We start from the raw sequence: 15411 nt of genomic DNA, 5'->3' as shown, positions 1-15411 counted from the left end.
AAAGTTCACCGTAGAGTTTCTCCCTAGTGTTTCCAGAGCTTCGTTAAAACCAGGAATCAGAACTCTTGACAGTTAGTGAACATGGGAATTAAAAAGCTTCCAGCTCATCGCACGAGCCCATGGCTGGTAGAAAGAACAGGAGTAGCTCCACACTGCCCAAATTTGTAATGCAGAGACTTCTCTAAACTCACTCAAAGTTCCATGCATTTCATTGGCTTTTCTGCTCTGTTCTTTGCACAAATGCAGACAGGGAAACAAATACCCAGCATCCTTCTGAGGATCACAGCTGGATAAAAACCTGTAAAATCATTGGTGCTGCCTGGAATTTAACCTTGCTAGCAATTCTGAGGTACCCCCACTCCTGCCTGGCCTGGAGGTACAGTGATGTCTTTGGCCTATGGATAAATTCAAATCCCACAGAATCCTCTCCTGTTTTGTGCTGTGCTGTGTTCAGACGTGTCCAACTCTTTGCGACCCCATGGACTGTAGCCCGCGAGGCTCCTCTGTCCATGGGACTTCCCAGGCGAGAATACTGGAGTGGGTTGCCATTTTCTTCTCTAGCCGATCTTCCCCACCCAGGGATCAAACCTCCATCTCTTGCATCTCCTGCACTGGCAGGCGGATTCTTTACCACTGAGCCACCCGGGAAGGCCCCTCTCCTGCTCACTTGAGTTTACTTCAAAAAGAGCCTTATACAAGCCCAAAGCACTGAGAGAGACCAACGTTAGGTTCAGGCGTTGACACACTCTACCCTGTAACTAAGGCTTTTGTCCTTTCAAGACCAGGAAACATTTCCTGGGAGATACCCTGGATAATTTGTCAGAAAACAGGGGAAGGGCAAGGATTAAACACCCAAGCTACTAATACATAGGAAAGCAAACGTAATTAGGGAGAAAGGAACGGTCACCGTGTTTATGTTAACAAAGGTACCATCCGCTTCGAAGAACCCAGACATCATTTCTGTTACCCAACCAGTGTTTATCTTTGCACGTCTTTCATTTGTGACACCACTAAGTATTATGCAACAGTGAGCAGAGGAGATGGGTCAGTCTCTGGCTTTTAACTAGTTTAGTGAGCACTGAGTATAGGATTGCAAAAGGAAAAGGAGTGTAGTTCTTTGAAAGAGTGAGTCAACTTTTTCATTACTTAGAAAATGTCATCAATCTGCAAGGTATACCTGGAATTTGCTTATTGTGAATTCAACAAGAGCTGTGTGTAATGGCCAAGCCCCTTTTCGCTGATGGGTCAAATCAACGATTTCTCCTTTTATCAGTGGTCCAATACACCTCTCAGTGTCTTTTGCTTCCCATACAAAACTTCATCTTTAGAAAAAAGAACAAAAAAGACACACAAAAAAAAGACTTCATCTTTATTCTTATTTGTTGAGATTAGATTTAGAAAAAAATTAAGGCTTAAAGGATGAGGAATTTGATATCTGGAAATGGCAGGCAGAAAAAGGAGTCACCTTCTTATTCTTCTTAACTGTTCTTGAGTCATGGGAAAGGCAGTCAGCTAGTGACCTGTGCATGCGGCCTGGGCACAGTGACAAATCTGCAACACCAAAGTGCCTTTTTGAAATTTGGTCTAGGACTTGCACTGAATACAATGTCCTCCTCTTGCAGGAAATTGGCAGAGGGACAGCTGTACTCCTGTCCTGTCTCCTGGGAGGCTAGCATTATGCAGAGGTGCTCTCAGAAATGTCACTCATTGAATGGCAATGCAGCTGGCCCATGCTGTACTCCCTAGGGGTTTTAAGTCAAAGAAAGAGCAGTGGAGGAGGGAAGACAAACTTTTTCCCCCCTGCTCTAATTACTTAAAACTCTGGCACTTTAAAACTAGAATGCATTTCCAGGAGCCTGTGCGGCATTATCATAGTAAATGCCATCATAACCTCACCAGAATTTTCTACCAGGTTGGCCTGCTTAGCTACACACCCAAGGAATTGCTGTTTATGTGCTGGGGGTGGGACACGAAAGCCCAGAGATGGATTTTAAAACTCTTACCCAGAACCCAAAACAAACAACAATCAACTTCATCTATTTACTATTGTGCTAGCAACTTATAGAAGAAAAAATATACCCGTTTCTGTTAAGAAGCAGGACACCTGCATATCTAGGGTACCAAAACAAAAAAACAAAAAAACCCCTCCTGGTTTCTTTTATAACCTACATAAAACCTTCAAGCAAATAGTCTCTTTGTGCTGTCTCCCTATTTAGTGCTATCTGGGGTTAGATATAAAGATACATATAAACAGGTGAGGAGTTCACTGCAATGTTCGAACAAACTTTTTGTTCTTGTTAACTGGGATCAAAAAGCTCACTAATTCATCTACAGTTATGTCCACCCCAAGGCTGTTACCTATCAAACTGAGGTGATTAAAATCTTCCTCCTTAAACCAGGGCCCTCCATGTATGAGAAGTGCCTGTACACAGAAATTTTCTATTGTGGCTGGTGGGAGACAGGTGGTGGATTTTTTTTTATACATCCTCCATGGTAACTTCTAGCTTTACTTTTTTGTTAAGAGTGGTCACCCAGAAAAGCTGAAATAGCAGCACACCAAATCATTATAAGGTTCCCTCTACTGAGACACATCATTCTGAGTTCATGAAGAAAAATCCTTTACTTACTGTCTCAACATAGACAACATAGGCAAAGACATTAAAGTGTGCTTAAATCTACCATCTTTTACTAGGTAAGAGTAAAAATTAAAAAATAAGAAGATAGAGGGAGTGAAAAGACAACCCATAGAATGGGAGAAAATACTCGCAAGTCATGTATCTGACAAAGGACTTGTATCTAGAACATGTAAGAACTCTTACAACTCAATAATAAAAATACAAATAACCCAATTAATATCAAAGGATCTGAATAGACATTTTTCCAAGAAAATATACAAATGATCAAGAAGCACACGAAAAGATGTTCAATATCGTCAGCCATCAGGCAAATGCAAATCAAAACCACAGTGAGAGAGCATGTCATACCCATAAGATGGCTTTAATCAAGAAGACAAGTAATAGCTAGCACTGAAAAGGACGTAAGGAAACTGGAGTGCTCACACAGTGCTGATGGCAATGCAAAATGATGCAGCCCCTGGGGAAAATAGTCTGCCAGTTCCTCACAGGTTAAATGTAAGAGTTACCATATGACCTAGAGATTTTACTCCTGGGTATATACCTACGAGAAATGAAAACAGATGTCCATGCGAACGCTTGCACTCAAGTATCTACAGCATGATTATTCACAACAGCAAAAAGAAGAAATAACTCAAATATCCATCGACTGATGAATGGACTTAAAAAATATGGTGTGTGTGTGTGTGTATATATATAAAATATGGTAGTCATACATAGAAACGTTTTCAACCATAAAAAAGAATGAAGTACTCACAAATCTTAGAAGGATGAACCCCGAAAACTTACTGAGCCGTTCTGAGTACCACTTTACTTCTATTCAAGAACTTAATAAAAAACAGTGTTTCATGCAACACATAGTAGTGACTATTTGAATTCCTTTTCAGCTCAAATTAAATAATTTATTTGCCTTTATGATCTGGCTTTTAAAAAATTCTCTTGGAAACACACTTGATTAAGAATTTTAAAAAGACCAAGCTGAATCTCACCTCCAAGATTAAAATGAAGGCAGTACCTAACTATGACTTCTACACATTTAAACACGTTAAAAAACAAATAAACAAACATAAAAACCCCAATACCACATAACTCATTTACAAAGGCCTCAAACAGTCCTAACTTATTAATGGAGCCCATCTGTAAAGTACTTTGAGGGCCTTAAAGAACAGCAGGAGATTGACATTTTGTGAGTAAACAACTCATCCCAAGTATTATCCTTATATTTTTAAACAGTGTTTATATGTTATCTTCAAACTATAGCACTCATTTCATTAGAATTGGCCCTTGAGCCCCACGTTAAGTTTACAAAACCTTTGGTAAAAATAAATAAAATAAATCTAAAAAAACAGTAAAGTTCACAAAGCATGCACATTGAAATTGAGTTAAAGTTAAATGGTAGTGGAACCTCAATGTCTGAGTGGATCATTTAAAAACAATACTACACATCCAGATTCCAACAAAACACAGCAAATGCAAAAATAAATAAACATAAAATCAAATTAGAGTTGTTTTTTAAAGAAATCTTTTAGCGGCTCTGCACAGCATGTGGGATTAGTTCCCCCACCAGGGATTGAACCACATCCCCTGCAGGGGAAGCAATACTAAGCACTGGATCTCCAGGGATGTCCCAGGTCTGTTTACTGTTGAATCGTTTTACTATGAGGGGGCAGAAGGGAAGGAGTTCAGATGCTGTCATCCCCAGTTCTTCAGTGCCAGGCTTCTGAGCACTCAGAATGTCAGAAACAAAAGATTTGTAAGATAACAGTAAAATAAATCTATTTTAATTCACCACTTGCTTGATACTATTCTAACGACAACAAAAGCAGAAAAATCAGCCCCTTAGAAGTTCGAACAGTATACAGGTTTTCTACAAGGCAGTTTTCTACTGTGTGTGAAACCTTTCTTGTTATGACTCACTGAAAATTAAATATGCAAAACTCCAAGCTGAGCTTAGTTTTGCCTGTGCAGAGACCTTTTTACTCTCATTCTTCGAAAACCTCGTTTTGGATCTTGCTGCCAACACCAGAGAGAGGAAAGCTGGCCAACAATTCCAAATATAACATGCGGAGGCAAATGCTACAGAAATCTGTCTGACGGGAAGCAACCATGCTGAGGTCTGCGAGGGAGATGCACTTCTCAACCAGACCGTTCTGGTCCCTCAGACTGTCTGCAGCAAAACGCAATCAGAAGGAACTATTTAGGTTCCAGTCAGCCTCACTATACTCCCTTTGCTCCTGAGAACAATCCCATCCATCTCAAACAGAAAGATGGGTCAGCTGCAACTAGAGCTCTGCCAGTTTTCTAATTTTTTTTTTTAAAGGCTAATTTTTAGGGACCAGTCCATGGAGATCAGTATTTTCAGAAAGCTCAACAATTACGATAAAGGTCAGGTTCACTAGGGAACACTTGAAAACATCTCTTCCTAGTTCTCTACAGGCAAATTTAGTAACCCTTACCACCACTCTGAATAACTGATAAACCAGTTAAACTTGGATAAAATGGATTACCCTATTACTTAAACAAATATGAAGACATCAGCCCCTCAAGTTCAATTCTTCAGTGAGTCCAGGATTCTGAGCACAGGACAATCCATTCCCTCACCCAGAAGGTTATCAGAGAAAACCCAGAAACAGGGCTCCCGGTCTAATCCGGAAGAAAGGCTCCTCATACAGAGCACTGGCCTCTGAGAAAAGACAAGACAATTAAAACAGCTTATTGGAGCAATCAATTCCTCCAGTAGGTTATCTTAGAAAAATCCCCTGTGATTATGTCCATGTCACTAAGTCCAACAGGTAAAGTTTGCTTAAAATCACTTCTGGAGCCTTTTACTAGATCCTGTTCACTGTGAGACAAGCTGGTCAGGCACACCAGAGACTGAAATTGGACTTGTCTCCCAGAGCTTGGAATGGAGACCCACAGCAGCACTGCGATTATGACCTACAGAGTTTGCAAAACTATCTTCACTTTTGTACAGTGTCCAAGAGGAAAATCATCATTACAGTAATATGCTTATGTAAATAATCCAGTCTTAGCCAGTTAAAAAGGGAAGCAAGAGAGAACAGACACACCTCCTAACCTCACTCTCACATGACACAAATAAGTGATAATGGGCCAAATTACCGAGCACACTCAGGAATCCAAATTCTCTGACACTATTAACTGCTTGACCTAACTACCCAGGTTGAAACGGTTAAAGAAATACTTCTGGGCTAGAAAGAGCGTGGGGTAGGAAGCAGTAAAGTGGGATAAACCTCACTTGAAAGAAGGCTTCCTGCCTTTGTACCAAAATCTACAATGTTTTGTGATTTTTGTAACTACTGAGATACATCAATGTTACATTCAGTACTGGCATCTTCAAAGAGGGAACTGGAGATGTGAAACAAGGGCTGTCTCATTTACTAGGATTCTCAAATCTCTGATTACCAGTTTCCATTCATGGTCTAAAAAAAAAAGTAGTCAATGAAATGCACAGTCTGAATCTCAAAAAGACAGAAGGAAAAGCACCTCCCTCTCTCCTACCAGCTAAAGTAGAACTGTTAATTGTTACAACTTGACAAGACTTGGACTCATCTAGTGCAAAGATCCAGGAGTTAAGTTTTAGACTTTAAAAGCCCAATCTCAGGCAAAACAGCACACTTTCCCCCTGCCTGAGGTTTTTAATAAACAATTTCAGCTTGATTAAACAACTGATAATAAAGAGCCTACAAAAGTCTCACTCAGTATGGGAATCACCCTTCTTGGTTAACATTCACTTCATTCTAGAGGTAAAATATTAACCCATGTTTTAAATCAAGGAGTCTACAATTCACTCTTAGTATGTATCGAACACAATCACGAAACAAACAAAAGCAACAGGGAATAACTAGTAAGCAACACAATGCCACTCAGTACAAATCTCTTCTGTGCTCAACAACAGCACAGGAAATGTGACAGGAGATGGCTTACACCTTATAGGAAGCAAAGGCTAAAAACCACAGACCCTTCCTGCTGGCCTTAGTCACTAAGCAATAAAAATTTTAAAGCCATCAGCAAAGCTCCCCCAGGATAATCATTTTTGTCTCTGCAACATTACAAGCCAAGATGGGGTGCTCTCCTGGGCAAAGGAATTTTGGGAATGGTAATGGGAGCTTCCTACAAAACTTCTGACCACAGACTTAATTAGCCCAGTATCAGTCATCTGTCTAATAAGTGTTCCCAAACCTGCAATTAGTACAAATACACAATAGGCACTATTTCACCAACCTAGGGGCGGAATGTGAATAGAACTGTATAGAGAGCTTAAGGAAAACCTCACTTTATGTTTTTGTTTTGTTTTTTAAAGAGAAGGCTAAAAATGGCAATATCAAAACTGGTGGGAACAAATGCAACAGCCCCTCTCTTTCCCGCTCTCTCTGGCCCAGCCATCTCCTCTCGCAAACATCTGCCTCAGTCAACTGTTGCTGAACAGAACAAGAGCCATCCGAACAAGATGTGATCGGGGTCCCGGCGCAGATGTGGGATTTTTGAGGAAGGCCGAGGTGATTTCTCCTGGCAGGAGCTGGAGTTTACACTCTTCTTGGTCGGATTGTTCTGGGCTGAGCTGCTGAGGAAGATCAAGCAGCGGGCGACTAAACCCGGTCCCTCCCTCCCTCTTCGATCTCTCCCCTCCCCTTGCGTTCAGTAAGTGGGGTAAGAAAAAGCGCCCGGCTTTCCAGCTCTCCGCTCCTTAAAAATGCCCTCGCGGAGCAGTGAAATCGGCGCCCAAGGGCAATTTTAATTGTCTAACCCGGCTCGATTTCCTAAGAGGCGGCAGCGCCGGGAGGGGAGGGAAGAGGCAGGCAGCTCCGACAGGCAACAGGGGCAAGCGGCGGGAGAGAAAGGGAACCCCAGCGGCAAGACCCCAGCTCCGGCCCCCGACGGGCTTCCGCCGAAAGGACTCCGAGGTTACCCCCACCGCTCCCCGGGAGACGTCTGCAAATCATATATGCAGCCAAAATGGCGCTGAGAATAAAAATATAATTTAAAGGCGGGTCGCCATATTGTAAACAGAGAAGCAGAGCAAAGGCGGACTCAGAGACACCCTCCATGATTTCTTCCACGACCGCGAGCGCCCAGGTGCCGGGTCCCTCAGGCCTGGACCAGGGCAGCTCCGGCGGCCGAGGGCTCCGCGCACCCACCCCGAGGACAGCCCATCCCGGCAGGAGCCCGAGGGCGGCGGGCAGGCGCGCGGGCGGCGAGCGGCGCAGGGCCCGGAGCTCCTCCCCTTCCTCCCCCGCCACCGCCGGCCGTGCCCCGCCGGCTCCGTCCCGGCTCCCCAGCGACTTCCAATCCCAGATGGGGCTCTCCGCACTCCTCCCCACCCCCACCTCGGGGTCCGGACCTACGGCTGCTCCTCCCCCTCAAACGGCCGGATCCGGGCCGCACCTGGGGGCAGGGAGGCGCTCGCCCCAGCGGCTGCAGAGAGCTAGCGGCTGCAAGCGCCCGTTATCTTGGCCAGCAGGGGTAGGCCGGGTGAAGGAATGTGCCGGGAAGGGTCCGCCAAGGGGCTCCGGAGGGGGTCCCCAGACCTTACCAGCACTGGAGATGGAAGGCGGCCGGGCAGTGGTCACAGCACAGGAGGTCCCCACCTTCTTTGCAGCTATCGCAGCTGTCGTGGTTGGTGGCCCTGCCGCTTCTCCGGGGCTCCTTCTCAGGCTTCCGACTCCGCTTTTCGGCCTCGTCCGTCTTGGGGGGAGCCAGCAGAGCCTGGATTTGCTGCACACACATACAAATGGCGTGTGTGCACACTCGGAGCTCCCGGGCGGTCCGTCGCCCCCCCGGCGCAGCATCTCCGTCACCCACCCCTCTCCCCCCTTTTGTCCTTCTTCCTCCCATCCAGGCTGCTCCCAGAACCTCTTAGCCCCCGGAACCAGGGGGAGCCCACCCTAACCGCGTTCCTGCCGCACAACGAGCACCGCTTCTTCCAAATGGGGAGGATCAGAGTAGGGGGATGGGGAGAGGGTGCGCGGTTCCCTTCTCGCCACTTCCTTGTATGGACAGTGGGGGACTCCAAAGCCAGGCTCGGGAAGGGCCTGAAGCCCGGTACCCGGACGTGCTGGGGGAAGCACAAAGGGGCCGACAAGAAGGGGGTGGGGAGGCCCGCCGGTGCAAAGAGATGGAGTGGGCTGGCGCTTCGGGAGAGCGAATCGAGGGCGGCGGGTAGGTGAAACTGCTGCAAACGTCCTCGGCGGCTGAGCTCAGCCCCCCGAGTTGCAAAGATGGGAGGGAGAGTCTCGGTGAGGAAGAGCCCCCCTCCCCCGGCCCTCCTGCGCTGCGAGCTCAGGGCCGGCTTTGTGGGGCGGAGGGCGGAGGTTCCCTCCCGGCGCTGGGGGAAGGGGATGAGGTGGGCCACTCTTACCTCCATCAGCCCCCCCGACGTGTCCAAGTCGTACACGATCGTCTTGGTCTCCATTTTCTCCCACATTCATCCACCTCCCGGGCTGGGCGCTCTCTGCTCCGGCCCCCCCAACCCCGGGGGGAGGGGGGAAGCGGGGGGAGGGGGCGCTCCTGACCCCGGCCCTTCTTCTTTTTTCCAAACACGGGTCCCGACTTCCTCGCCCTGGCTCCCCCCCACCCCCCGGCCCCCAGTCCCCGGGACGGCAGCGTCCTCCCCACGGGCCGTGAGGGGGGAGCGGCCCCTCAGCCCCGGCCCGGCGGCTGGCTGCACGGTGGGTCCCGGCTCGGGGGGGGGTCAGGCCTCGGCGGGGCCTAGTCCCACAGGCTAGAGCCGGCGCTGGCGACCGCTGGTCCGGCCGGGAAGGCTGGCGGGCGCTGCCATCCCGGGGTTGGGGGGATCGGAGGTGGGGGGGTGAGAGGTTAGGTGAGGTTGTGGTACGTGAGGTGACTGCGGGGAGGGTGATGGGGGGTGGTCCCCGGGCTCCGCCTCTCGCCGCCGCCGCCGTCTGCGTCCCGGCTGCCGCGCACTTGGCGCAAACTTACCGCGAGCGCCCGCAAAGCCACCCGCGCAGGCGCCCCGGGATCGCCGCTCGCCGCGCGCAACCGCAGTGACAGCCGGCGGCCGGGCTCCCGCGCAGCCGCAGAGAGGGGGCACCCCCCGGCGCGCAGCCGCGCTGGCATTCGTCTGGAGCGTCGAAGCCCCGCCTTTCAGCCCTGCGCCAGCGTACTGCGATGAAAGGGCGGGACTTGTGGTCTCGCGCAGGCGCCTGGGGAAGCTCCGCAGGGTCACGGCGCAGCCGCAGGAACACCGGGGCTCTTCATCCATTGGTGTTTGAGTGTAGACCAAGAGGACTCTAGTCTCGCGCAGGCGTGTTGCGGATGCTCCCCTCCCGTCCCACAATAACACAGTCGACTCCGGCGCAGGCGTATTGTCACCAGAAGGCCCTAACAAGAATGCTTCTCCTTTCGCCATTTTGGTAGTGGGTTATAGACTACCATGCCCTTGGAGTCCTCAGGAGTGAACAGAAAGGAGCAAAGTGTGGTGTTGGCTGGCGCTGGTAGGCTGTCGGTGACAGCATGTACTCCTAGGGATGTTGTACTGGACTGTTTGGTTCCAGCGTCAGGTGTGGCTGGACCAGGCGCCATATTGGTAAAGAGAAAAAGAAAAGCCATCGCGACGGAAAACGATGGTTTTGGTGTCGGGTTGGTTGGCTTCTGTTCTCTCTTCCCTCCCGCTCCCAGCAGTAAATTTTAGCCTGAGCATCCCTGCCTTTCGTAGTGATGGCACCGTGGAGGTCTGCCTGCCCGATACCACCCTCTTTTGATTACTCTCTCTGAAAACTGCCCTCCAAGAGGAAGCCAAAGGCTAAGAGTTTGTAATGCTGACAACGCCCAGCTACCTGCCCGCAGTGGACTTCAGCTCCCAGTTTGCAACGCGCCGAGGTCCAAAGGGCGAAGGGAGAGCATTGCACCCTGGGAGCAAGAATCGCGATGGGTCTGGTGGATTCTGGGAGCCGTAGTTCCGTGTGCGTGCGATGCAGTATAATGTAGGATGGACTCGGGGAAGGCAATGGCACCCCACTCCAGTACTCTTGCCTGGAAAATCCCATGGACGGAGGAGCCTGGTGGGGTGCAGTCCATGGGGTCTCGAAGAGTTGGACACGACTGAGCGACTTCCCTTTCACTTTTCAACTTTCATGCATTGGAGAAGGAAATGGCAACCCACTCCAGTGTTCTTGCCTGGAGAATCCCAGGGACGGGGAGCCTGGTGGGCTGCTGTCTATGGGATCGCACAGAGTCGGACACGACTGAAGCGACTTAGCAGTAGCAGCGGGGAAGAGCGAGATACCTTTCTGAGCTGCCGCTGTATGCTGGGATTTGTAGTCTGAATGTCTCACCTCGGACTCTGGGCGGGGCTTCACGCTCTCCACCGCGCCCGTCCCTCCCCTTGGTGCGGTCTACAGAGATGGCCAGTTGCCTCTGCCTGACTGTAGATGAAGCGGTGGAGGAGGGAGGGGCATCATTGTGCCTGACACGAGGCGTTTAGTTGGCATTGTTACCAGGTAGCTGTGTCTTGGCTCACTTTTGATATTAAGGTATACTTAGCATTCTCAGAAACCTAAAACTGGAAAGGGCTTAAAAACCATCTGTATTAACCTCTTCATTTCCCGATGCATAGAGAAGAGAAGTGATTTGCCTAGTTCACATAGTGAATTTATGGCAGACCTAAGAATGAAACATTTTTTTTTAATTCCCAGGCTGGGATACTGTCTAACTGTCTGAGAGGCGTTGCTGCTTTGGGGTGGGGGATAGTAAGGAGGGTGAGGTCGTGGGTGTGTGATCTTAGGTTTCTGTTCTTCTGACTTTCCTAATGATCCGGTTGGTGCCTGGGAAGAATAATAAAGTCCTGGGCCTTATTGATCAAGCAGGGGAATATGTCATGTAGATCGGCCCTCTCTACCCTCTACCAGCCTCAGCAAACAAGAAATCTTAGTGGCTCTGGAACAGAGAGAGAAGGGCTGAACTAGAAGTGTGGAAGTGGCTGGACCTTATGTCTTCTTAGGCAGTATTTCATGCTACAGATGCTCAGAAGTGGGTATATCATGTACCGTCTCCTACTGGCTTCCTTCCTACAGCTCAGGGCCCATCCATGCTGCTGTGTCAGCCTGAAGGTATTATGGGGCAGATAAGTAAGCCACTGGCACATGCCCAAAGAGCAAGGCTTTGCTTTGATGAACACCGTCACTGCAGTTGAGAACAGACATAGGCATTAATGGGCTAATGAGGGAAATAATACTTGGCTCTGTTGACAAGTACCAGGGTAACTAATCACTCCACACACCTTCCTCTCAGAACTTGGAGGGTGAGGTCAGCCCAGTGGGGCTAGCAGTTGGTGCCACCTTGGAGAGCTCCTGCCCTGGATGTGCCAGGGGGATTGAGGAGAGCAGGTGGGATACACATGCCTTTGGAAGTGACCTCTTGTGGCTAATGTAGGCACTGCATTCTGCATGGGCTGGAGCCTCTCCATCTTTCAAGGTGGCTTGTGGTAGAACCAGGAGGTGGCCAGCCATAAGTGATCCAAGATCTCCGTGTTGGATAACTTTAGAAGTTCTGGTTGCTGCTACCATTTCCGTCTTCTGGCTTCTGAGTGCCCACAACTCCCTGTTGCCTTCCTTTTGCTCTTATTCTGGGGAGCAGCCATGCAGAGCACACCTCTAAGCATGGATGTGTGTGATGCGGACCAAGGCTGGCTAAACACATCTCAGGAGATTTCTGGGGGCCATAGGGAAGGGGCATAGATGCTGGGAGGGACCCAACAAGGCAAACTTAAGCACATCCTCTTTAGTCACCTCTTTCTGGAGTCCATGGACATAGCTTTTGTTAAATTAGAAGCTAAGCCCCTAGGCTACATTGCCTCCGCACTTGACAGTCTGGATGTTCTCTGAAGCCAAGACAGACCAGAGCCTCACGTTCAGGGGCTCAGTCTCTGATTCCTATTCCAATTTCCTAAAGCTTGCTAGCTGGAACAAAGTCAAGGAAGAAAGGCGTCAGGTTTTTTGGGCTTTTTCAGCAATACGATGGGTTTGAGGACAGACTTAGGACTGTGCTAGGCTTTGGTTCTGGACCTAGCAAAGAGGGGAAGTGAAGCACTGGGATGGCTGAGCATTTCAGTCTCTGGGTTCCCACACCCCTGTGGCACCAACCTTGGGGCCTCTCACTTCACATGCCAGCTGTCACACTGATCTTCTGGGGACAGTAGTCCCTGAAGCACTGGCACGTGGCTACTTTTTGTTTTCGTTTGACTGCACGTGGGGCTTGCAGGATCTTAGTTCCCTGATCAAGGACTGAACCCAGGCTGTCCAGTGAAAGTGCTGAATCCCAGGCACTGGAGCCCCAGGGAATTCCCATGACTGGTTTTTTATAAAGTCTGGAGATGATCAGTTGGGAGGTTTAGCATGCCTTCTGGCCCTCAAGTCCGCATCCCATTTGTCTTCCGCCTCCCTTCCCTCCAAGAAAGCACCATCCACCAGGCCACTGCTTTTTTTTTTTTCCAAAAACACCATTTTAATAAGGAAACAACAGAAATAGAAGATTGTTCTCTGACTGGAGCCCAGACCCCATATAATACATTACATGTACAAAGTAGCCTGCAGCCAACTCCTGGGCCTCTCCCTGGGATGCTTTGACCCTCTGTTCCATGCCAAATTCCTGCACCCATGGACCTCTGCTCATCTTTAGAATATGCCTAGAATATCCCAAAACGCAGTGGCCAGGAGGGAAGCCTGACAGGTCGCTGGGGTTGGAGGAGGGGAAGGTGGGCAAGAGGGTGTTTTTCACAGCCAGACTGACGTCAGGGGAAGGTCTCCCTCTTTTAGGGTGTAGGGCCACCAGGGGAGCAGCGGGGGGTGTCCTGCTTTGGTGTGGCGCATGAGTGGTGTGGCCTAGGGAAGTCCAACCTGAGCTTGGGGTAGAGTCCCTAAACCCCTTAAGATCCCTTAGCGTTATTGCCTCTGCCAGGAAGGGGCAGGAGGCAGAACTGACCGTTCCTGGGGCCTTAGAGAAAGACTAGAGATCTCCCCAGGGGACTGATGTCAGCATGCCAGGACTACTCAGAGGTCACTGCTGAGAGCAGGGTTGGCCACTGGCAGCGGCCCTGTGAGGAGCCCCCTGGCACAGTTTCCGCCACTGTCATGTCAGGGCTGCTGCATGCCAGGGCTGGAGGGTGGTCACATGGAGGGAGGTACTCCACCCTGCCTGTGAATTCCAGCCCAGAGGTCCCAGGCCTGAGAGAGGGTCAGGAGAATGCTGGTTCTTGGTGCATGTGCTCCAGCTGTGTTTGGCCTGGAGGCAGATGCCCCTGACTTGGACCCAAGGAAGGGCCCTAAGTGGGCAGTGGTCCCAAGATAATAGGCCCTGGTGGGTATTGCAGGCGGGAAGTGCAGAACTTCTTGAGGGACTGGCCGCATCTCTTCCCAGGTGGTATGTACAGGAGGTGGAGGGCAAGGGAGCAGGAAGCTGGGAGCTCTGCTGCTGGACTGGGATGCAGGGCGGAGCCGGCTTCCCCAGGCCGCCCCACCTAGATGGAGACTTCATATTCTCTCGTCTCCTGCAAAGGAAAGAGACTTCTGGGAGTTGGAAACTTGTCAAAGCCTTGCCAGTCCACAATCCACCTTCCCGAGGAAAAAGGAAAGAGTGAAAGGGCTTGGCAGGACACTCAGGGGTACCTGGCCAAGGGAGCACAGAATTGGGTCCTGACTGGGGTGTTGAGCCTGGCCTGGGTACTTACTCCAGTCTCGTAAGTTGGATTATCAAACGCTGACTCCACGGTGATGCGGTCATAAGGGCGGGGTCGTGTCCGGGGCAGCTGCAGGGGGCTGTTCCCCTGGAGCCTGTGCAGCAGAGAAGCCTAGGAGTCAGGAGTGCTGGGCGGGAGCGAGTCAGGGGTGGGCAGGCAGAGAAGCCGGACTCACCTGCAAAAGTAGAGGTACACGCCTCCCACCAAGAGCGCCATCGCTACCAGCGGCAAGAAGATGGCAGCTGCGAGGTGAGCAGCATCCAGTGTGCTGGAGGCAGCTGGCACCTTGGCAACTGAAAGCACAGAGGATGGGGCTGGGGCAGAGGGCCCTGTCGCCTGAGCCCCATGTCCCCTCACCTCTGCCCAGAGGCAGCCAGCTGCCAGCTCCCTCTAGCTGGCTGGGGGCAGGGGAAGGAGCTTTTTGCCCCCTGGTAGTCCCACATCTCTCTCTTTCTCTGCCCTCCCTCCTTGGGGAGCCCACAGCCTGGAAGCTGTGAGAACAAGGGGCAGGGAGATTATTTCCCTGATCCTTGAGGAGGTTGGGGGCTCACCATCCAGGCTGCGGCCGCTGTAGAAGCCGTCCAGAGAGGCTGGAATAAGAGGGGAGGGCCAAGGGCAGTGGGTGAGCCCAAAGAGCCAGACCACAAAGGCAGGGAGGGGGCTGGTCATGGGGAGGAATTTGTCCAAGGGGAGCCCACCCCAGAGTTTGTCACCAGGTCAGAAGGATCTGGCAGACACCCGAGAAACCAGGAATAACATAAGAGGTGGGCGTGCCGTGGGCAAGGGGTTTTGGTTCTTGGCCTCTGACATCTTTGCCAGGGCAGCCCTGTGGGCCAGGCGGAGGTTCAGCAGATGGTAGGACACTCACCAGCCCTACAGATGGGCGGGGGGTCACTCCAATGTGAGGGGTGTCCGGGCACACACTTGATGCTGGCCTGGCCCTTCAGCACATAGCCAGGGGCACACGAGAAGTGGACAGTAGCCCCCGCTGGGTGCAGCCGCTTCTCGGGACTGCGGGCACCATTCTCGGGGGCGCTGAGGCCATGGCACGGTTTGAGCTGTTCCACT

General features: G+C 50.5%; 2 protein-coding genes across 12 annotated transcripts in view; both read right to left on the bottom strand.

Annotated features, from left to right (window-relative positions):
• The window catches only part of PHF12 (PHD finger protein 12), a 40021-nt gene extending 30298 nt beyond the window's left edge, over positions 1-9723 (bottom strand). For 3 of the 9 annotated variants that reach the window (XR_015148164.1, XM_086360000.1, XM_086360002.1), the window contains exons 1-2: positions 9010-9680; positions 8185-8366 (exon numbers count right to left, since the gene is read on the bottom strand). Coding sequence is in view for 2 of the 9 variants with exons in the window: in XM_086360000.1 (XP_086216126.1) it covers positions 8185-8366; positions 9010-9075 (248 nt within the window). In the remaining 7 variants the exon portion in view is untranslated. Of the gene's footprint in view, positions 1-1177; positions 1360-7789; positions 7871-8184; positions 8367-9009 lie in introns of those variants that run through there. The other 6 variants (XR_015148163.1, XR_015148162.1, XM_086360001.1 and 3 more) reach the window with 6 other exon arrangements.
• A 3363-nt stretch (positions 9724-13086) lies between these two features.
• The window catches only part of SEZ6 (seizure related 6 homolog), a 48300-nt gene continuing 45975 nt past the window's right edge, over positions 13087-15411 (bottom strand). The window contains exons 13-17 of one of the 3 annotated variants that reach the window (XM_086360008.1): positions 15212-15409; positions 14895-14933; positions 14519-14636; positions 14335-14437; positions 13087-14170 (exon numbers count right to left, since the gene is read on the bottom strand). In XM_086360008.1, the coding sequence (XP_086216134.1) occupies positions 14138-14170; positions 14335-14437; positions 14519-14636; positions 14895-14933; positions 15212-15409 (491 nt within the window). In that variant the 3' untranslated portion in view covers positions 13087-14137. Of the gene's footprint in view, positions 14438-14518; positions 14637-14894; positions 14934-15211; positions 15410-15411 lie in introns of all 3 variants that reach the window. The other 2 variants (XM_086360009.1, XM_086360007.1) reach the window with 2 other exon arrangements.

This window comes from Bos grunniens, chromosome 19 (assembly GCF_055505025.1).
Source record: "Bos grunniens cultivar Pamir isolate PY7600 chromosome 19, Bosgru_T2T1.0, whole genome shotgun sequence".
Taxonomy (NCBI): domain Eukaryota; kingdom Metazoa; phylum Chordata; class Mammalia; order Artiodactyla; family Bovidae; genus Bos; species Bos grunniens.
This window is presented reverse-complemented; position numbering and strand designations above follow the sequence as displayed.